General features: G+C 42.5%; 1 protein-coding gene across 1 annotated transcript in view; it reads right to left on the reverse strand.

Annotated features, from left to right (window-relative positions):
* Window positions 1–414: 414 nt before the first annotated feature.
* Window positions 415–23603, reverse strand: part of Arfgef3 (ARFGEF family member 3) — a 180457-nt gene continuing 157268 nt past the window's right edge. The window contains 8 exon segments of the mRNA XM_037200384.1: window positions 415–1568; window positions 7905–9120; window positions 13257–13378; window positions 14653–14784; window positions 15020–15122; window positions 16624–16738; window positions 18267–18443; window positions 20577–20705. Of these exon segments, the coding sequence (XP_037056279.1) occupies window positions 1377–1568; window positions 7905–9120; window positions 13257–13378; window positions 14653–14784; window positions 15020–15122; window positions 16624–16738; window positions 18267–18443; window positions 20577–20705 (2186 nt within the window). The 3' untranslated portion in view covers window positions 415–1376.

Below are 23603 nucleotides of genomic sequence, written 5' to 3' on the forward strand. Positions count from 1 at the left end.
GTCTGAAAAGCTTTAGTTTTTATTATAATGTAAGAAACATACAAAACATATGGTAAGGGCTGTGGGGATGCTCAGTGGTTCCTAAGTATGAGGGATTGACCCTCAGACTCAATTCCTAACCCCCAACGGATATGATTCTATGTTTCAAATGAACTTTCCAATAATACTTAGACAAAGAAATAGACATTTAAAATATTGGCCTGAATCACATGAGTTAAAAGAGAGTAACTCTGCTAGAGAGAAGTGTTTCATATATAGAAAAAAAAATAGTTTTCTAAATTCATTTTGTCTCTTCCCACTCGGTCTAGAGTTTGCATAACCGACACCATTATTTCACAACTGTATTGTAGTTGAAGATTTACAACGATTCTGTCACAGTCCCTAGCCCACCCCCTTCCAGCTGTATCCCCCAACCCACACTTCCTGCCCCTCCCCTGAGAAGTATGCTCACCAGGTGGAGGACTGAGTTCACGTCCTCCCAAGGATACTGATATAAAATGAATTGCATCTTAATCTCTCTTAAGCTCCGAGTGTCATACCTTATGTTCAGATAATGTTGTGGGGCGTAGAAATGTCTGTGCAACAAAAGACTAAGGCACCATTTTTCTTTGCCTGCCTTGGGGACAGAAGCAAAGACTCATGGGACACAGGGTAGTCAGTATCAAAGTCTTGTGACTGTGCGCACCCCTGGGTGCTTCAAGCGCTGCCGAGCCACAGACTTAAAAATCATGCTAGGAAAGAATTTCCTTCCTTTAGAAACAGAGAAATAAAGGCACAACTGTACCTTACCTGGGGAAGTTGTGAATAATAACCTGAAAATCTTAACAACTTAAGCATAAGGTTGAAATGTTCCTGAATACATTTTAGAAGTCATTTTTCTTGATTAGAACATTGGAAAAATACACTTTTGCAGTTTTCTTCCCAACCAAACTATAATCAGAATATAAACATTCTTCTGATCGAATGTGTATCAGCTTGACTTACCAGCAAATGTTTCCTTAGGACTTACATTGATTTTGAAAATGATGGATTAAATGGACCGGCCTAGGGCTTCTAAAGGAGAGTTGTTGAAAACGACCCATTTTGGGTATAATACTGCAAGCAAATGCACTTGGAAATTAAGTTTAGATTTAGAAATGTATCAAGGAATGCAGACTCTTCTGTAGCAATGTGCAAGGCCAGAGATCACCGTGTCACTTGGATACCACTTTGGCATCCAGACTAGCCCAAGGCTAATTAGGGAGAGCTTGGAAAAAGCTTTGTCCTAGGTTTCAGAGAACTAGTTTCTCAGAGACCTAGTCTGAGTGGGCTGGTGGGAGGAAAAATGCAATCAGCTGGATGGACAGGCAGACTCTGACCATGGGGATCTGAGTCCTCTAAACGATGATGTCGTAGACACGGCCCACTCTCCCCAGCCATTCCCTCACAGCTTGACGGACTCTGATGTCAGTCACGTGACAGGTCAGCTGGCTGATGCATGGGAACACCGCTGGCTGGAGCGCTGTGAAGGTCTGGTCTGGAAGGATTTGAATCTGATTGAGAACGGTTAGCACCATGTTGGTCCATGCCTATGAGAAAAGGATGCAAGAGAATTACTGGCTATCTCATGGTTTTGCACGGCAGTGTTGTTAAGCTCTGGAAATCGGTAAATGATTTTCTCAGGATTTAGCTCTAATAATTTAATGTGCCTGTAAGAAACTGGTTTTCACTTCACATATTGAAGGAAGGGAAGAGAATCATCTAACATGAGGAATGTCTTAGGTTTAGCCTTCACAAACTATTAAGAATAAAAACACAGGAGGAAATGTCTATGGGGCGTTAGTTAGTTAGTTCAGTTAGCTATCTGCTAACACCTGGATCACTTGGGATAATTCTACCTTAATTTAGGAGATTAAAACCCCAACACATTTAAAAGCAATTAAGATATAGGAGTCACCAAGACACTTATCTGCTAAAGAATAAACAAGTGTCTCATGGCTACTAGATACTTTAAAAGATCAACCTACGAAGAATTGCCAGTCGGGGAGAGGATTCAAGATGGCAGAGACAAGCAGACGCAGGTAGGCCTGTGGCAGCGGCCCGCGGAGGTAGACAAGTCCGGCGGCAGCGGCCGACAGGGACATTTAGGCCCACCGGCAGCCGGAGGAGACATTCAGGCCCAGCGGTGGTCCACAGAGGTGGACAGGCCCTGCGGTGGAGACAAGAAGACGGAGGTGGACAGGCCCTGCGGCGGCGGCCGACAGAGACATTCAGGCCCGGCAGCGGCGGCCCACAGAAGTAGACAGGCCACGGGGCGGAGAAGGGCAGACGCAGGTCGGCGACTCGCGGAGGTGGAAGGGCCCGGTGGCAGCGGCCGACAGGGACATACAGGCCCAGCGGCAACCAGCAGAGACATACAGGCCCGGTGGCAGCCCGCAGAGGTGGATGGGCCCAGCAGTAGTGACAAGCAGAGGTAGGTAGGCCCGTGGTGGCAGCCGGCAGAGATATACAGGCCTGTTGGCCACCTGCAGAGGCAGACAGACCCAGCGGCAGCTGACAGGGACATAAAGGCCCAGCGGCAGAGACTAGTGGATGCAGGTGGGCCTGTGGCGGCGAGCCACAGGGGTGGACAGGCCCGGGGAACAGAGACGGGCAGACGCAGCTTGGAACAGGGACGCCCCAACACCTGGGGAAGAGGCTATCTCCGTAGGTCAGAACCAGGGCGAGTCTGGGCACTCCGTCTGGGGACAACCCAGGGCCCAACTGCTGATCCTGTGAAACCCAACAACTTGGAGGTGTTGGTGAGACTACCCTGCTCAGCTGAAACCCATCTGGGAGAGGATTCAGATGCCTACAGTTTGAAGTCTGAAGAAACAAGATCAGCTGAGGAGTTGACAAATGAACAAAACGTGACCTGGGAACACAGAAGAAGGCACTACCCAGCCACTAAACCAGATCACCAGACTCATAAGTATATAATTCACCGACTGAAATCAGCTGTCCCTGAAGAAACAGCCCAATAGCACCAATTTAACCAAGAACCCTACTAAACCAAGACTAAAAATTAGAACAAGAGAGGCACCTCAGACACAGACACCACCTGCACCGCACAGAGGAAGAGATGAGTAGACGCCAGTGCAAAAATACAGGCAACAACATAAAGACCTATATGGCAACATCAGAACCTAGTGATTCTACACCTGCAAGACCTAAACATACCATGACAGAAGAAACAGAAGAGATCAACCCTAAAAATGACTTTAAAAAGATGATAGAGGCCCTTAAAGAAGAAATAAAACATTCCCTCAATGAGGAAATAAAAACTTTCCTTAGAGAGGAAATGAAAAACTACCTTAAAGAGGAAATAAAAACTTTCCTTAAAGAGGAAATGAAAAACTCTCTTAAAGAGGAAATAAAAACTTCCCTTAAAGAGGAAATGAAAAACTCCATTAAAGGGGAAATAAAAAACTCCATTAAAGAAATGGAAGAAAAAACAAACAAAAAATGGGAAGAAATCAAATCAAGCCAAGAAAAAGCAATTAAACAGATGAAAGAAACATTCCAAGATCTGAAAAATGAATTTGAGACAATAAAGAAAACACATGCTGAGGGAATGCTGGAAATAGAAATCCTGACTAAACGAACAGAAACTACAGAAACAAGCATAACCAACCGATTGCAAGAGATGGAACAGAGAATCTCTGACACTGAAGACACGATAGAGAAAATAGATTCGTCAATCAAAGAAAATACTAAAGACAAAAAAGTCGTAACACAAAACGTCCAGGAAATTTGGGACACCATGAAAAGACCAAACCTAAGAATAATAGGGATAGAAGAAGGAGAAGAATACCAACTCAAAGGCACAGAAAATATATTCAACAAAATCATAGAAGAAAACTTTCCTAACCTAAAGAAAGAATTACCTATGAAGATACAAGAAGCTTACAGAACACCGAATAGGCTGGATCCAAAAAAAAGTCCCCTCGCCACATAATAATCAAAATACTAAACATACAGAACAAAGAAAAAATATTAAGAGCCGCAAAGGAAAAAGACCAAGTAACATATAAAGGTAAACCCATCAGAATAACACCAGACTACTCAATAGAGACTATGAAAGCGAGAAGATCATGGACAAATCTCATGCAGACACTAAGAGACCACGGATGCCAACCCAGACTATTATACCCAGCAAAACTCTTAATCACCATAGGCGGAGTAAACAAAATATTCCAGGATAAAACCAGATATAATCAATACCTGTCTACAAACCCAGCCCTACAGAAAGCATTAGAAGGGAAAATTCAACCCAAAGAAGCTAAACACATCCATGAAAAATCAAGCAATAGATAATCCCACATCAACATACACCACAGAAGAAACAAGCTGGTGTAGCTATCCTAATATCTAGAGAAAAAGGATGTTTCAAAAGAGAAGAAGTCTTGTGGCAATGCCTCAGTGGTCCAGGTAACTACCAGAACTCGGAAAAGTTGGTAGAACTTGGGATTGACTGGGAGGTCAAAGATTTAAAAAGCAGAAGATTCTCTCAAGACACAAGTTGTGTGATAATAGTGTGTTTTGTGTGTGTGAATGAGAATTTGTAAATGTTGAATTCTAGGCTTCGACAATCATTGTCAGTGCAGATTAAGCTGCAAGTATTTATGTTCTAAAACTTAAATTATAAAGCTACTTATGTCTTTCTAACAACTAGTTTTAATGTTTTAATGTTTATGAGCATATTTTACCTACATTACCTTTTCAGGATGTTGAGAAAGATGCATCACAAGCACAGGCTGGAGGCTGGGGGCTAGATGGTTTTGAGGAAGAGGTCTTGGTGGACTCTTTCATAGAGCAAAGGGAAGCAATGCCTTCTGGGAAATGAGCTAAGTTTTAATCTAGTCTTTAAGATTAGAAGTCAAAAACAAAAATATTAAGGAAAGGAAAACCTAATTGATCTTTGAAGTATTGTTATGTGGAATTGAGTGGGACTTTTGAGGCCTTTCTTCCAGAAAACAAGGACTTGGTTGTCAGGCCTATATTAGGCCTAAACCTTGGTGCCATGTAGTTGTACTTAAATCATTTCAATGGAAAGTGTCTTAGTGATTGGATCTTCTAGTCCAGTTTGGAGTTCTTCCATTTGAAAAATGTGATCTTTGCATGGGATTGTTTGAATCTTGTTTTCTAGTTCCTCCCCATCACCATCCTCATAGTCTGAAGGTAGATTTTTCTCTTGATAAAGGAACAAAAAAGGTGAACATCTTGTTTGTAAATAGGTATCTAGTAACTAGTGGTAAACTTGAAATGGTAGAATTCTTTAAAGCCTAATTCTAGGTAGCCTTAAGAAAATGTATCTTAATTATTTTTGAACCTGTATTCACCTTGTTTTTTTCAAATATCTTAAGTTATATTTTCTTTTTCAGAGCTGCTTCTTATTTGGGGCTACTTTTTTTTTTTTTAATTGAGGCGTAATTCATAAAAGGGTATATTGTTTTGATGAGACTTTTTACAACTATGGCTGGATGTCTTTCTTTAGTCTTCCAAGAAGGGCCATTTACTTTTTTAGAGTTACTTTTTAAAGTCATGAGGTCAACAACTTGGACAACTATGCATGTAAGTGCTAATGCAAATTAAAGCCCAAGTTGACCTCCAGCAGCAGTTCATTCTATGTTGACAGTGAGAGAACACTTTGCCTGTTAGGATACTGTTACTCGTGGACTGAAATGCTGAAGAAATCCCTCCCCCTATTTTGTTTTTTGCAAAAATCAAGGTATATTCTAGGGTTTCCTGGTTGACCTCAACAGATAAACTGAGATGATAGTCTTACTTCAGAAATGATCTGAATGTAGATTTACAGTCTACGTGTACAGCTGGCTAAGTGAGATCGCTTTCACAGTTCTGCATGTATCCCATCGGCTCCCCATTAGTCACTGAACTCTTAAAACTGGTATTGTAACATTATCACAATGTTTTGCGCCAATTTTATAAACTTTACAGTACAATATGTGTTCCTTTCCTGAGGCAAACCAAAGGTATATTTCTCAAGGTTCTGCTGCTATCAGCAGCGTTGATGGAGGATTTTTTATACATTTGTAATAGATAGAAATAAACCAGAAAAAAAAGAAGAAAAAAAAAAGTGGTGGAGGAAAAGGTGAACACTGCAAGAATACTCAAAAGGGCTGAGAGTTGCAAACGCCAAGAATGGCTTTGCATAGTAAATGGAATAGAACAGCTCTGAACTATAGCTTACTTTTCCTGGTTTGGTCTGACAGAATGATTGAATGCTTTTGTACAAAAATCAGAGCCTTAAAAACAAGGATTTGGTGAGATTGTAAAATGGTGTGCCACTTTGGCAAAACAGTTTGGTGGTTGGTCAAAATGCAAAACATTGTTACTCTGTTACTCAACAATTCTACCCTTAGGAATATATCCTCAAACTACTGAAATGTGCACCTATGAAACATGTACATGAAGGTTTACAGCAGTGTGTTGCTAATAGTAAAAAAGTTAAAACAACTCAAATAGCTATCAAATACTGGAGAGAAATAAAATGTGGCTTATTCATACAATAGAATATTATTAAGACATAAAAATGAATGAGAAACTGACAGATTAAATGACTTTGGCGAACCTTCATAATTTCATTTGTAGATTTTTCCATTTCTAATTTATAAATACATTTGGGGTTATAAATTATAAATGTACTGCCTCCTGTCAACATTGTATACTTCTATTTGATGATTTCTGTGTCAAACATTATATGGAAATGTTTCCAAGTATTTTCTGTATTAACTGTGAATGAATAGAACAAAAAAAAAAAAAAAAAAAAGATCAACCTACTCCAAACCATGGATGTTCCTCAGCATAGAGGGCCTGCCTCGAATGCATGGGGCCTTAGGTTCACCCCTAGTACTGAAGAAAATGGTCTAGGAAACTTAGGCAGATTCTGTCTTATGAAGTGTACTTCTCTTTTGAATATGTTTCCAAGGAAAAGGCATGACTCCTGCAAAAGTCATGCTCATTTCAAATGTATGCACTGCAGAGGTTCCTAGGGTCCCCCCACCCTCTGAAGTACTGCATCTCTAGCCAGACTCTACAGTAAAGGATTTTCACCTAGAATCCCCCTAGTTCTTTGTTTCCATATTTTCTTATACGAATAAACACCATCGATGCTGTTTGCCCCTCAAACTCATTTTGACGCACTATATTCGTGCTAACGATGGTTTAAATAATTCATCTTAACCCAGCAGCATTCACTCTGGCCTTTTCCTTTATACACTGCTTCAGAACTACAGAATATCCTCCGTGCCGGATTCAAATGACAGAAGGAAGGCTCAAGGCCAGTTAAAGCCCCTTGATTCTTATCCGCTTTAGCATCTTAATTACACAGGTGACTTTCTACTTCTCAATTATGTGTGTCACATATAGAAAAAGTGGTTTCTGAAATGATCTGAGAAGAAAATTTGTTTCTCAGGCAGATGCTACACCTCGGGCCAGTCATTCTGACTTGGAGATATGATTTACATCTCCTGCCATGCACCAGTTCGTGTTCTCTCTCTCTCTCTCTCTCTCTCTCTCTCTCTCTCTCTCTCTCTCTCTCTCTCTCTCTCTCTCACACACACACACACACACACACACACACACACACACATCCTGAGCTGCCCACAGCATGTAGCTCAAACATAGCCAAGGAGGCCTTGAACTTATGATATCTGTCTCCACTTCCTCTGGGCTATGATTGCAGGACTGACCATACCTAGTTTAGGGAGGTGCTGGGGATATAACCCAGGACTCTTCGCGTGCTAGGCAAGCACTCAAACTTCATCCTCAGTTTCCCTTGCTGGTTTCACATCTTTGAAGGCGCAGGCTGTGCACGGGGACACCTCTGGTTTCTGCAACCCAGAAAACTGCTAGCTGGAACTCACCTGGATCTGTGCCTCTGCATCTCGAATAGAGACACTCAGGGAGCTCCCCGTGGAGCCGGAGCGGGGCCTCTTTTCCTGCCTCAGCAGCTCTGGGCCTGCGCTGAAGGAATGGCGCATCTGCCCTTGGTCCATAAGATGCTGTGGCCGCTGAAGCAGTGGGGAATCCGGACCGCGGGGCCCCAGGGGCTCCCCCTTCTTATCCACCTTGACGTCCTTGGGGAAGGCAGGCAGGTTGTGCGGCTGCCTCCTTTTCTTGTACTCAGTCATCAGCTTTGAGATGGTCTTGTCCGCAGCCATGGTGCAAATCTTGTTCCCGGCGCTTTCCCACCACTCTTTCTTGCGGCCTGGATCCTTCTTCTCGGTCTTGGGGCTGGGAGGCAGCATCAGCATGTCCCCGCTGCCCACCCTCAGGCTCAGGGGCTCACTTAGGTGCTCCCTGCGGTCGTCTTCCGAGGGCGTATTTTTCCCGGAGAAGCCACCCGTGGACGGGGTGGACGACTCAGACTGGAAGGAGGGGAGGATGAAGAAGGGGTCGCTCTTGAAGGTGGGTGGCTCCTCCAAGCTGCTCTCCAGGTCCAGGTGCATCTGGATGTAGTGGTTACAGAGCTCCATGCACAGCTTGTGCAGCCTCTTGACCAGCCACGCCCAGTCCGCGTTGCTCACGGGCTGCACGCTGAGCGACGGCAGCCGTGCCCTCCACTGCCTCTTCTCCTTGCCTCGCGGGGGGCTCACCTGGGCGGTCTCCTCAAAGATGTCTTCATCCTCCGAAGAGCACTGCTGTGAGGAATCGGAGCTTCTCTCCTCCTCGTCGAAGAGGACCTTCTTCACTTGCTCGGCAGTGATGGTTTCCTGGTTGGTGAGGACTGCGCACACCAGGGCGTGGAAGTAAATGTTAAAGCTCATGGCAGACTGGCGGTACAGGTTGGCGGCGCCTCCGATGCCGGACACTTTCTTCAGCAGGCACTTCAGCCCTGGGCTCGTGTCGAATTCCCGGGCAGTCCTGTAGGAGTCCAGCAGCAGGTCAAATATCACAGCCAGGTTCTGCATGGAGATGTATCGGAGGAAGCCGGCCAGCTTGGTGTCCGGCACTTGGACCGAGGTCTTCTCCTCTCCTGGAGAGGGGCCTTTGACAAACTCTTCCAGCAGGACATCGTACAGGTTCTGGAGCAGTACTTGGTGAGAGAGCAAGCTCACGACGATCTCCCTGAAAGAGACGCTTCAAAGGCAAAGACAGGGAGTAGTTAGTTAGTCCTTCCTTCACAGCAAGATAGACGTGATCCATTTCAGAACATGTGACACTCCAAACTAAATCCACTGTGTTCCAACAATTATTTTTAATTGTGTGTGTGTCTCCACCAAAAATTATTTTTAAGTGTGTGTGTGTGTGTGTGTGTGTGTGTGTGTGTGTGTGTTGTGTCTCCATGCTGAATATGTGTAGGTCAGGGGACAACTTGTGGGGTTCAGTTCTCTACTGGGACCACGATGTGTGTACAGGGGGAGCTAACTGAAGTCATCCAGCCTGGCTGCAATCACCTTTACCCACTAAGTCCTCTTGCCTGCCTATTAGTATCTTTGAAAGGGGTAAACTTCCATTTTAATCATGGCTGACAGAATTCCTGGCACTTCTTAAAATCCAGGAGCCGTAGACTGCAAGTTAGGATACTGAATGATCAAGCCATAGGAAATAAACGCAGCACCTTCATAAAAAAAAATTACACATGATTCATAAGACAGGACATCCCTAACCCTTCCAACTTTCTACTCTGTTCTCTTACACACACACATATTGAAATCTTACTGGTTTGGCTTTGCTACCAAGACAGTTTTCAAGGGTCAAATGTTAATGCTTTAGGTGCTGGAAAAATTGATGCCACTGCTATTATGGTGCTAACATTACAAGATGAAAAATATTGGTAACATAACTCATAACCTTCTACAGCAAGCCTGGGAAAACAGCATTCACTCCCATAAACTCTCTATCTGCCAGTCTGGCCACTGGGACTGCGGCACAAACCTTGTGTGATCATTTGATTTCCCTGAGCCAAATTTCAGGTCAGCTGTGTGAGACCGAGAGATGAGAGAGGACTCATCTTCCATAGACATCAGTCCAGGGCAACTGGCTGAGGGGTGGGCAGGTAACAGATGATAATCAAACCCTTTTCTAATCAAGTAACAGTTCAGATATGGTAGTTTATATGTAAGTGCTTGAATGCTTGGTTTGGCTGCTTTTTGTACTGAGAAAATACTATTTCAGGCACTGTATTTACCACTCTAATGGACCAGTGTGGTTTGTGGTTTTGTGTTCCTTTTACTGTTGCTAGAATTTTGTGAAAATAGCTTACACCATTATATCGCCTGTATCATTATACTGCCAACTAATTCCTTTAAATGATACAAGGTCCAGACTTTTTTTTGTTTTTTCGAGACAGGGTTTCTCTGTGTAGCTTTGTGCCTTTCCTGGAACTCACTCTGTAGCCCAGGCTGGCCTTGAACTCACAGAGATCCGCCTGCCTCTGCTTCCCAAGTGCTGGGATTAAAGGCATGTGCCACTACTGCCTGGCTTTTTTTTTTTTATTAAAAAAGATGGGCTGGCCTCAAACTTGCTATGCAGATGAGGATGGATGGCCTTAACTCCTGATCTCCTGCTTCCTAAATGCTGGTACTGTAGACATGGACCACTGAGCCAAGACTCAGGCCCATCTTGTTGGTATTTTCTTGCTTTAGTCTGCCTTACTCGAGTTTTAAAATTATTTCTCTCCTTAGCAAAAACTATCATTGTCCATTAATCTCAATACCGACTTTTCACTTCATATGGTTGTCACGGAGGGAAAACCATGACTCTCATTAAGGATGAAATGAACAATAAGGGACTGTCGCCCCTGTGACAGTAACCCTGTCAGACAGCTGAAATGACTTCTGCAATGTATCCATACATTGCACACACAGACACCACATTGTCTTTTAGCGATACAATTCAGTGGTGCTAAATGTAGTCACTATGCTGGTATAAACATCACTCTCCTCTAAAATCCTGCCGTCATCTCCGGCAGAAACTCTGTACGTTAAAGAACTCAGCCTCCTCCAGGTTCCTATTTAAATAGTTTTTTGGTAAGTTACTCAGTATTAGGGAAGCTCTGCAGAAGGTTCTATGTGTCCTTGTTAGCATTAGCAGCCACCTTGACAAATGTCTAGACTTATCTGATAAAAAGTTTCAATTGAGTAATTGTCCTTATCAGATTGGTCTGTGGCTATGTCTGTGAGGGTTTGTATGGACCCCCTTTGTTGTTATAGGAGCCTCCAGCTCACTGTGGGCAGCACCATTATTTCCTCGGCAGGTAGTCTTGGGTAAAAGAAAGTTCAGCATGAGCCCGGGAGAGCCAACAATTTATGGCCTGTGATTGAAGTTCCTGCTCTGACGTCCTTCAGTGATGGACTAGGATCTGGAAGTATGAGCCGAAGGAACAGACCCTTTCTTCCTTGGTTACTTTTGGTCAGAGTGTTTTTTTATCACAGAAACAGGAAGGAGACTAGAACACTACCAATCTGGTCTAAGTGCTTCAAGTCTACAACTTTAGGACGCAAACTAAGAAGGTAAACCCTTTACAGATCGGCTCAGATTCTGTTATCTGTGCTTTGCAGTACTGTCCTCAAAAGGAAGGGTAGTATCTGTTTTCATTATCTTTAACCTGTAAAGTGGACAGTAATGACCTCCACTAAAAACTGGTGTTAGGGGAAGCAGGAGCTAGAATTGGGGGAAAAGAACATGGGATACTGTTAAAGTTCTCTTTTGTGTGACAGGCTGATGAATATATTATTTTCCACATTTCATTCACACACACACACACACACACACACACACACACACACACACATACACACTCCATGTATTCTTTTGTGTACACCAAATGCTAGCTAAAATATTCCATGGAAATGTCGCCTGAATGGTTACAGTATTCAAATGGCTATATTAATTAACAAGCTGTGACACAAATCACCTAGAGCCTGTGTAACGATAACAACTGCCTTTGTTCAGGTTGCTATAGTGAAATCTCACAGACTGGGCTGTCTTATAATCAAAGAGGTTGATTTCACATTGCTTGGAAGTCTGAGAGTAAAGTATCAGTACGGCTGGACTCTGGTAAGGGCTTTCTGGTAGCTGTAGATTGGTGACATGGGAGTACTTCTGTTTCTCTCGATGGAATTAATCCCACTCATGAAGGGCTCAAACCTCATGATTTACCAAAGGCCTTACCTTCTACACATAACCTGGGGAGTTAGGATTAAAACACAAGTTTGGAGGAATGCCAAGCCAAGGCCATTGCACCAACTTGCTCCCCAAAGTGGTGAAGGGCAGAGGTCTGTGCTCCACCAGACTTTGTTTGGCTTCTGGCCTTCTCACTTGGTGGTTGTATATTGTTGGATATGTAACTTGGCTTTTCTTGTCCTCATGGGTTAAAGTGCAAGTGGGATGCTATCTGCCATACCTCTACACAGTGTTAAATAAGCAACTGTTACTATTAATATGCCAAAGCAAAGCCAGGCAGCTTTGCATCCAGGACTGAGGATTTTCAGGCAGAATGATAGTATTTAAAAAGAGAAACTTTTTTCCTCCTTTGGTAAGATATGGATCTTTTTGCCTCTTGACAGCAGAGTTGTATATATTATTCATTGAAATGATCTGACCTGTGCCAATCTGAAATTTGGTAGTTACTGTATTTTAAAAAGTCTTGTTATGATGCCCGGCTGGCCTCAGACTCCTTGGCACAACTGATTGTCCCACCTTTTGTTTAAAAATTTAATTAACCCTTTAAATAAAAGTTTATTACACCTACGGTTTCATGAACTGGGTTGTATCCTGTCCTAATGCATATGGTGAACTCCTAATCCCTAGTTAGAACAGATCATATTTACAGGAAGGGGCTTTAAGGAGGTAATTAAGTAAAGATGAGGTCATTTGGGTGGATCTTAATCCAGTATGTACACATCCTTTGCTAGAGGAAATCTGTACAGAAAAACATAGAGGAGTCACCATGTGTGGATTCAGAAGACAACCATCTACAAGCCTAAAGAACAAGTCCTGCCCACACCTTGACCTCTGACTCTTAGCCTTCAAAACATACTTCTGGGCTGCCAGTCACCTAGCCTGTGGGTGGTTCCTTATGGCAGATTAAACAGTATACATTGTATGTGTGAAATGTGGTTAAAAGGCTGAGCATTTTTATGAAAACCTTTGCTAGGTAAGTCCACAATGCTGCTAGTGTCGCTAGCTAAAGCTTGGATTAGAAAGAGTCAGAAGTGGGGCTGGATGCGCTTCCTTGCTTGTGAGCTTTCTCTGTGTTTACAGTGGCATACCTTTTCTTGGCGTGCCCATTGGGTTTCTCATCAGGAGGCAGTTCAATGATGAGCTGGCAGGACTGAGCATGATCGAAGTTGTTTGGAGTCTTCGGTGAGCACTGGGTGTCCAACATAAATACCTGGAGGAGGATACAGAGGGACGGCTCAGAAGCCCACATCGCCAACTCCACGGACAATTTGCTAGTGGCTCTGGGTAAGTAGTCTATTCTCTACCCATGTCTTTACTTATAAAGTGGGATGGCAATGGCTTCCATCTGATACAGCTGATGAAATAAATTGATACATGTATATTACATAGGCAGAGCATTATAACAGAGCAAATAATACACGTTGGCTACCAACACTAATAACACTACTACTTCTACCACGTGTCAAGTCATCACACTTCAAATACTGACACTAATACGTGGGGGTTGGTATTAGTTAGCTTTCGATTGCTGTGATACACACAATGACCAAAAGCAACTTGGGAAGGAAGTTCATCTTACAACTTTTAGATCCTAGTCCACCATGGAGGGAAGTCAGGGTTGGAACTCAAGCAGGAACCTGGCGACCAAAACTGAAGCAGAGGCCATGGAGGATTGCTGCTTACTGACTTTGTCCGATTGCTTGCTCAGCCTGCTTTCTTATACACCCAGGACTGCCAGCCCAGGGGTGGCTCCACATCAATCATGACAGACTTGGTTACATGCCAGTCTGATGGAGACATGTTTTCAATTGCGGTTTCCTCTTCCCAGATGACCCTAGCTGTGCCAAAAACTAACCGGGATACAAGCTATGTGTGTAAAGGCTCATATATATGTGTGTGTATATGTATGTATATATTATACAGAACTGATATAAATACACATATGTATATGTATTTTAATAAATATATACATATATAAGATATGTATATATTTATCAGTTCTGGAGGGGCTCGCACATGCTAGGTAAGCATTCTATCACTTTGCTACATCCCCTTATCTTTGGATATAAAAGTCAAGGCAGGAATAAGAAGTGGAGACTCAGCTAACCATGGTGCAGTACACCTTTAATCCCAGCTCTCTGGAAACAGAGGCAGGCAGATCTCTGTGAGTTCGAGCCTAGCCTGGCCTACATAGTGAGTTCCAGGCCAGCCAGGGTGATGACTCAAACAAATAAAGCTAAGATTCTCAGTTCCTTTCTGGACCACTCTCCTATGGGGACTCCTGACGTGGCTTGGGCAGAGGTGACCAAAAAAAAAAAAAAATACCAAACACCTATCAGAAAAAAAATGGTACTGGCAAGAGCTTAGGGCCTTAATGTGTATGTCTTTAAGTGAGAGGTGGCCTGGGGATGCAGGACATTCGGGATGACTCTGAGCATGCATCTCCAGCTTCTGAAGTCCCAAGACGCACAGTTCAACTCTTACCTGCTGGGCCATGGCCCGGATGCGCCAGTACTCTGCCTCAGCACTTGGGGAGGAGGATGGGGCTGCTACCCGTACCTGGCAGCCTTCGCCACTGAAGCCCTCCGTGGCACTGTGGAAGCAACCTAGCAGGTCCTAGGGAGGAACAGCAGGCATTCATAGGGTTTGTCTGGGTTCACAGGGCCAGGCCCAATCTCGAATCTGATACTGATAAAAAAAAAAGAACCAACCCAGATTCTTTCTTTTCTCATATTCTGCTACTGTGCAGCTGCCTCATGTGAGGAGGCAGGCAGAACTCAGGTGCCCAGTCTGACCAAGCATCGGGGGCTAAGAAAGAAACAACTCTTTGTCCCTTCCAGGGGCATCTTACCTTGACTGGTTTGAGCGTGGCAGAGAACGCATCCTGCAGGGCACAGCATGCAAGTCGCCACATTTCCTCAGTGAACACTGGACCCGCGGTCACAAGGACATACCTGCCAAAAGGCATGTCCTGAGTTCAGAAATTCTGCTGTCCTCAATGCTGAGTGGAGCACAGGTTTATCCTGTGGTTGCTCTGAAAGTCTCCCATCTCCTCACTCCCGCCTTCCGCCATTCTGCTAGTCCACTGCCAAGATACTACTATCTAAACTATTTTAATGTAGAAACATCAATGGGTTTCCATTGCAAACAGACCAACGTTTAACTCTAGGCTTGTATGCAGGGCTATATACCATTCATTCATCTTCCCATCCTGGACCCATTTATTACTACTCCTGTATAAACCCTAACTGCATAAAACAAGACCCATAACTCTTACTGTCCCTTATCATCTCCTTGTGTCTGCTGTCTTGTTTTCCCAGCTAGAATGTTATCACCTAGTGAAGAAGACTTGCCATTGTGGTTTAAATGGCACGTTCCCAGAAGTCTCTAGCTTTGAATACAGAGTCTCCAGTGAGTGGCTGTTTGGGAAGGATTAAGAGGTGTGGCCTTGTTGGAGGATGTGTGTCACTGGGGGTGGGCTTGAAGGTTTCAAAAGCCTTTCCCCACCCTTCAGTGTGGTGTACCTTCGGCTTTTTGCTATCAGTTTGAGATGTGAGCTCTCGGCTATTCTCCTGACATGCCCCTGCTCCATCATCATGGACACGAACCCTTTGGAACTGTAAGCCCAAGTAATTGCTCTTTTATAAGTTGCCTTCATCACATGTCTTTTCATTGTAACAATAGAAAAATAAGGAAGGCAATCACTTTGGAGTAGGAACCAGGTGTCATCATTATTACCATCCTGAACCTCACACTCTCATCCTTTCTGGGTATCTCTCATTACCTCTCTGTGGAAGTAAATGTTATCATTTTTCAGTGATCCTCTCTCTGCCGTTATTATTTTTCTTTGAGACATGGCCTTGCTGTGTAACCTAAGGTGGTTTACCTTCTTTGCTCTACCTTCTGAGTGCTGGGACTGCAAGTGTGTACCTGGTGGTTATATCATAACTCTCAGTCTCCTACACTAATGGGATGGGAAGGCCTAGGTATCTATCTAGTAACATTCTCAGGAGAAGGATTTATGTCCTCATCATACATAGGGACAGTACTTTGCGCCCCATTTGGGGCTTGTTAGGAGTAGAAGTAGGGCACGAGAACAAGATCATAAGACCTGAGAGAACCCCCCAACAGGGTCCATAGGACCCAGGGACAGATGGAGGCAAACCACCTGGGGGCTGGCAGTGGGCACCAAGTCTCAGGTTCCACCCAGCATGCTCTACCATCACTTCTGTCCTTTGCCTCCAAGGAAACCATCTGTCATTTTCTCTTCCTCCACTTTCTCTACCCACCATCTACACTAAGTGCTTGCAGACTGAACACCAAAGAGGACCATTAATTATAAATGGTTTATAAAAAGCAATAAGAAAGTGAGTTACTACCATAAAAAGATAATGCCTTTGGGTCCCATAATAAAATTCCGCCCCTGTGGAGAGCCAAGGGACCTTTTTTTCTCACCTAATGCAGGAACAGCCAACTCTGGAGATGGTTTCTGTGGGCTTGGCCACACATGCCACCAGTAGCTCAAAGAGATCCTTTAGCATGGTGTTGATCATGCTCTCATACCTGATGTCTACAGGAAGAAGTAATAAAGTTAGGACTCTGGTGTATAGAGAGAGAATGAAATGGCCATCTCTAGCAAAAGAAGTATGTCTAAGACAAAAAGATATGTATTTGGGAAAAAGAAAATAAGAATGGCATACCTTCCCTTATACTCCCTCCAAACAAACAAAAGACAGCAAAGCAATGTTTTTCGTGGAGTCCTTTTACCCAATTTTGGCATGTTTCATCCCGTTTATAGATACAGCAAGATGATATATATGGTTCGCTTTTTTTTTTTTTTTGGTGTGTATTGATCAAAGTTAATCATATAATTAATCTACTTAAACAAGACAGAATATAACATATGGCCTGAAAATGAGTTGCTGAAAAAAAAATATGTCTAAAAAGGAAAATTTTAATATGCTTTCCTTGGTGCTGAAAACTGAATTACGTGTAAGTGCTCTTGGAAAACAAAACAATCTCTTCTCAGTTTGGTGACTTCTGAACTTTGTCAATCTGGCTTCCATCTACACATCATATGCAGACTGAAGGAAAGAGATAACCCCAAACCAGTCTATTTACCACCCCAAGGAAAGCATCTACATGTTCTTCCTAGAGTCCTTTGTGATGCCACAGAAGCGGTTTTCAGTGGTACTGTCCAGGCACCACCCCATCCCTCACCCCCGTGCAAAGCAACAGCCTGCTCAAGAACATCAACATCAATCTCTTGAGACACACTCCCAACCTACATGTTCAAATCCCTCCCTCCTCATCAGCTGTAGATCCCCCTCCTCCAACTGTGGAAAACCCTCCTCCATCAGCATCTTATTTTGAGGACAATTTGTCCTCACTTCTTATTTTGCTCTAGACTCCTTGGGGCCAACACTCTGCTTTGTTTCTTTGGTCTTTTCTAGCAAGGAGGCCCCTTGACACTTTGTTTAGAAGCATTGCTTTTTATTCCTCCTAAACTCTCCAAAGCAGCGCATGAGCAAGAATCCCACTTTCACCGAGGTCCCCACTCAGGTGCCTGGGCTGCTGTCCTGCCTATCTGTCCCTTTCTATCTGCTACTTTCAATATAACTCTCCCCTAGCATTTTTTTTTTCAAAGTGCCACAGGCATTAAGAAACTTCTCATAATCCCTGTCTTGATGTCCTGGTAAGTAACTTCTTCCTGGCAACTGGAGCCTTTCCTAAATTCTATTTCTTTTACCCACCCTCTCTAGATAAAGAAGAACACAAGACATCCCACTTCTGCATACTTTGACTATGGACATTTTACAAAGTTATGTATTTGAATAGCCTTTCCCTCTCCTTATACATTGCAATGCTAGACCTACTACTAGGTATTGTATCTTCAGCAGCAAGCATAGAGCATTCTGTTTGATAATTTTATAGAATTTATGGGTATCAGCATATCCAATGATATGTGCTAGTAGATTCCTGGCACTAACCACGTGTTTCTACTTCATTTATTCCCTGGACAAAGGCCTTTGCATCAGTCATTCACTAAGCACTTGGAGGCAAAGCCCCCCAAGGGCTGGCTCTGGTGCTGTAGCTACCTGAGTGCAAGAAGCTTTGAATGTGCTCCACCACCAGCTCGCAGGACAGACCGATGGCATGCTTGAAGTTAGCAGATGCCACATCCCAGTAGGAGTGATCCTTGTGGCTACGACGGAGCCACAGGGACATCACAGGAAGAAGAAGGTGAACGACTGCATAGATTCCAAACCCTGGGCCTGATAAAGAGAGGGAAGGGGCAGCATTGTGATTTCATGGGGAGAAGGCGGTTCTTGCCATGGCTGATGTCAAAGACCTCTTCCAAAAGATCTCCCCAGTCTCCAAGAAAGTATGAGAAGAATTGACAACTTCCTAGGGGTAATAATGGGGGCAATTTTTTTTTTTATAATTTTAGCTCTGTAGGTATATGAATACACATAAAAATTCAAATATTACAAAGCTAAAATGTCACTTGATCTCTTAGTCCCCAGATTCAAACACATAAATACATACATGCACAGAGGAAAGAAGGTCAGAATATATCACATATGTATTAATATGGAACATAGTTTTGTTTATTAACAGTCTGGATCTCATTGTGTTGCCCAGATAGGTCTTGAACTCCCGAACTTAAGTGTTTTCCTATGCAAGCATTTCTCACCACACTGGCTGACAGCTCCAAAGACTACTTTTTGACAAATATGAAGAACAAAGTTTATATTGTAAACAATCCTTATTTTCACTAACATATACTATTTCCATTACATACAGGTATAATTTATCTCTTTCAGTATTCATGGGCATTTAAGATGTGATTTTTTAAAATTCTGTAGACAATGAAAATCTTTGTGCTTCCTTAAAAAACATGAGTGGATTTAAAAACATTTTTTGATTTTAAAATCAAGGCACAAGTAGGGTGGGCTGGCACATGCCTCTACGTTGGTGGTCACAACAGCTAGATTATCAGTTTCAGGCCAATGTGGGCTAAATGTAAGACCCAATAATAATAATAAAAAAAAAAAAAAAAAAAAAAAACCCACAGCAACAAATGAAAGACACAAAAGATGACAAAAAGAAAATTACATAGTATATAGAGAGACAAAACTTACCTACAGATAATATTCACTTTAACATATTTCCTTAAAGTAGTTTTTGAATCCATATGTATGCATGTGTATTTATGTATTTATGAATACATAAAATTTCATATAGTTGATTCCACATTTAAAATAATGTCTTATAAATGTCACTCACTTATTAACTGCTTCTCAGTGTTCATAATTTTTATTTTAGCATTTAAGAGACTTCAACAAATAGATATTTTTAGCACTAAACACCGTATGTATCATGTGGTAATTAATATGAAAATTGAAAATGGCACTTACTGATGAGATGTATTTGGAAGTGGTAGTGTATAGCTCTTCAATGGAATGTTTTTAACTATTTTAACTATGAGACTAGCTACAGACTTTACAACAGATTTTAGATGGTGTTAATATCAAATCTTCATAACAATGAAGGGACATCGTCTCACTGTGGAATTAACTAGTAGTTTCATTAAGGTTCTAGTTCTATTAGTAAAAACTAAAATTTCACTTTTGGAGAGATGGCTCAGCTATTAAGAACACTGGCTGCTCTTAACTGAACCCAGAGGACCAGAGTTCAATCCCACCACCCACATGGCAGCTCACAAGTGTCTGTAACTCCAGTTCCAGGAGATCCAATGTCTTCTCTGGCCTCTCCAGGCACTGCATGCACATGGTACACAGACATTTATGCAGGCAAAGCACCCCCAAAATAATAAAAAACACCTTGCATTTCTATAAGAATTTCTTTGACTGAGGAAACTTTGGAAGGAAGAATATGTATGCTAAGTTTTTAAAACTCATATCTAGAGATGCATTTCTAAAGCCTCTTCTTTCCAATGCAGGGGACTGTCTGAGGCATTATGTGTCTTCTGTAACTCTAATCACCAAGACAAGAGGCTGCTCGGTATGGCACGTGCTCGTGAGTGGTGGATCTATTGAGCTCTCCTGACAGCCCTGGGGCTGCACAGGCTCTAAGATCTGGCCAAGGAAGATGGCGGCAATCATGGCAAATGGCAAAGCCATCTGGCTTTTGGAGACACCCATGGCACAGATGGATTGATGTGGGAGTCCAAGAGCACCAAACCACACATCTTTTGTAAAAATTTCAGGGACATACCTGACCTATCACTTCACTGTAGCCATGCAGCACATATCCACCGAGCATCTACTTTCCATTAAATGTAAGAAACAGTGATAACAGGTAAGCATCCCAAGAGACACCTTCTTGAAAATAGTAACATGTCCAACACCCTCTCCCCAGTAGAAACAGATGTGGGCATTTACCGGGGGTTTTGGTGACATCTCTCAACAGCTCAAAGAGTAAGTCTAAGGTTGGTGGCTGGTGCTGCCGTGGACAGTTGGACACAGCTGCGGTTAGCTGCTCCAGCAGGATGATCCAAACTTCTATCAGACCTGGAAAACAAAAAGCAGATCTCTCGGAAACCCAGATATCCATCACAAAGAATCGTCACAAGATCCAAGTGAACACTGTGTATGAATGGCAAAGGACACTGGGATTGATAGTCACTGCTCAGGGTGTCAGCCCACAGTGCCTATGAGCAGGCAAAGATTGGCTAATATGGTCCAACAAAGTCAAAGAAAACACAAGTCAAATTCTCCCCTAATTCCCCAATTTAAAAATGACAATATTTTATGCAAATTCTGTACTGAAATGACTGTTAGACTTCTTGGGAGCCAATGATAAATGATAATAAAAATATAAAATGATTCATTTAGTTTTATTTCCTGTCTGCCTAATTTGTTTTTCCTCATGAGATGGGGTCTCTTGTAGCCCATGCTAACCTTAAACTTGATATTTAGCCAAGGATGACCTTGAACTTCTGATTGATATTTCCCACCTCATACATATGCAACACACAAACACTGAAACAGTTCTTAGAATTGATATATTCTCAGATATTATCATGGATTTTCAATATACATAATTATCCCACCCAGTGCAAAATGCAAACATTTGCAAAAAATCATAAGCATACATAGAATATACAAAGCTAGGCATAATAGTTGATGGGAATAGAAATTCCAAGTTCTGGGATTTCAGGCACTTGTTATATACCCTATTTATGCAGTGCTGGAGATCAAACCCAGGACATCATGTATGTGAAATAACCACTACAGAATAAGCTACATCCCCCCTAGATTTCTTGTCAATTCTTTTAAAAGAAGAAAATTAGTTGGGCGGTGGTGGCACATGCCTTTAATCCCAGCAGTTGGGAGGCAGAGGCAGGTAGATCTCGAGTTTGAGGCCAGCCTGGTCTATAGAGCTAGTCCCGGACAGGCTCCAAAGCTATAGAGAAACCCTGTCTTGAAAAACCAAAAAAAAAAAAAAATAGCCACTTGATTATTTTTTTTGTAACTTTAGTGGCACCAATTACATGTTGTGTAACCATTGATACTGTGTCCAAAATGGTTGCCATCTCACACATTCTGTGACTATTAATCACTAGCTCTGCATTGTGCCCTAACTCCAGATCTGATTATCTCCTAACCTTGCTTTGTTTGTTCTGGCAGGATTAAGGTGATCTATCTTCATATGTGCCAAGTTGGTCCATTTCCACTCAAATCACTGGAGGAAGTGTAACCTCAGAAAGGGCCATGTGGCCTGTCTTTCTATGTTCAACAAGCCATACAGGCTATTTGATGAGGGATACTGTTATGTCCAAGGCTAGAAAACAGCCTGCTCTCCAGAGTGTGGTCATTAGGGCTGTAATGAGCAAGAAAAATCCACATGTCAAGTGATCCTCAGCTCTGCTAGCTTCTGTGTTCTACCATAGAACTCTTTGGAATGACCCTAGAATTTATGACCTTGGCCCATATCTCCATCTCCTCGCCTGTCTCTTCACAAGTTTATTGAGCACTGTCTAAGAGTATGGGAGTGTGGTGTGCTATGATACTGCTGTGCCCTTCACTCTCTCACTTCCCTGTGTAAAGTTCCTAGGACTTTTATGAATCCCTCTGATGCATCAGCCTTTGTATCAACAGGGTTTCTGGATCTAGTCAAAGAGCGTATTGAGGACAGAGGGAAAGTAGGTGGAGTCTCTCTACACCTTCACTTTAGAACACACTTACTGAAACAGATGCTACAATGTTTTGGATTTGGACTTGGCTAATATGGAGAGAAAAGGAGAAAAATATACATGACCTTCTTGAGAGATGTTACCAAGATACCGGGTAAATGTCTATATCTGTTTCTTTTGGAGGAGGATTGATAGACATATACCTATTTTCAAGTATTTTAGGCTATAAATTGGTAATAGTTGACACAAGGAGATACCATTGTGTCTAGCTCTGTATATTCTATACATGCTTGTTTTTATATATTTTATCTATGGTTGTAAATGGTGGCATTTTTCATTGTGCGGGGAAAGTAATTATGTGCCTTGGAAGTCCATGATGATATCTGAGAATACATCATTCTGAGAATGTTCATGTATGTTGCATGCATACAAGTGTACATGTGTGTATGCATGCATGCATATATGGAGTCAGGGGTTAATCTCCATCTTAGGAGACAAGGTCTTTCATTGAACCTGCAGCTCGCCATTTGGGCTAGACTGGCCAGCGAGCAGCGAGGACTTCCCTGTCTCCACATCCCTGCCCTCCGTGCTGTGGTTGCAGATGCATGCTTTTATGCCTGCCTTTTACTTGGTTGCTCAGGATCTGAACTCAGGTCCTGATAGCTACACAGCAAGCATTTTACCCATGGAGCCATTTCCCCAACCCTGTTAAATTTTTAATACTAACTCAAAGCTTTTACTTTTATGTTTTATTCAATTTTCACTAAGTTTCCCAAATAATTATAATTTTTTTCTGGTTTTTCGAGACAGGTTTTTTTTTTCTGGTTTTTCTCTGTGTAGTTTTGGTGCCTGTCCTGGATCTTGCTCTGTAGACCAGGCTGGCCTTGAACTCGCACAGATCCACTTGGCTCTGCCTCCCGAGTACTGGGATTAAAGGCGTGTGCCACTACCACTTGGCTCATAATTATAATTTTTAAGTCCTTAATGAATTGATGATTGATCACTAATAACTGATGTGGGGAACTTTAGATAGATACTTGGTTGACTTTAATCTGTAAGAAGATGGGCCTTTGAAATAAAATTGATTACTGATTTGCACAAATAAGTTCAGGAATGCTTGCTGTAATTTCTCCCAGTCTTGACTATTATCAATTTGTACCCAACGGGTCATAAATATTTTCTTTTCTCTCTCCCTTTAGTTTGAGGCAAATCCCAAGACTTTATTACAGACAATAACATTAGCTTCTGCTCATAACTACATTGGTTGAAGGTT

Source organism: Peromyscus leucopus, chromosome 8a (genome assembly GCF_004664715.2).
Source record: "Peromyscus leucopus breed LL Stock chromosome 8a, UCI_PerLeu_2.1, whole genome shotgun sequence".
Lineage (NCBI taxonomy): Eukaryota > Metazoa > Chordata > Mammalia > Rodentia > Cricetidae > Peromyscus > Peromyscus leucopus.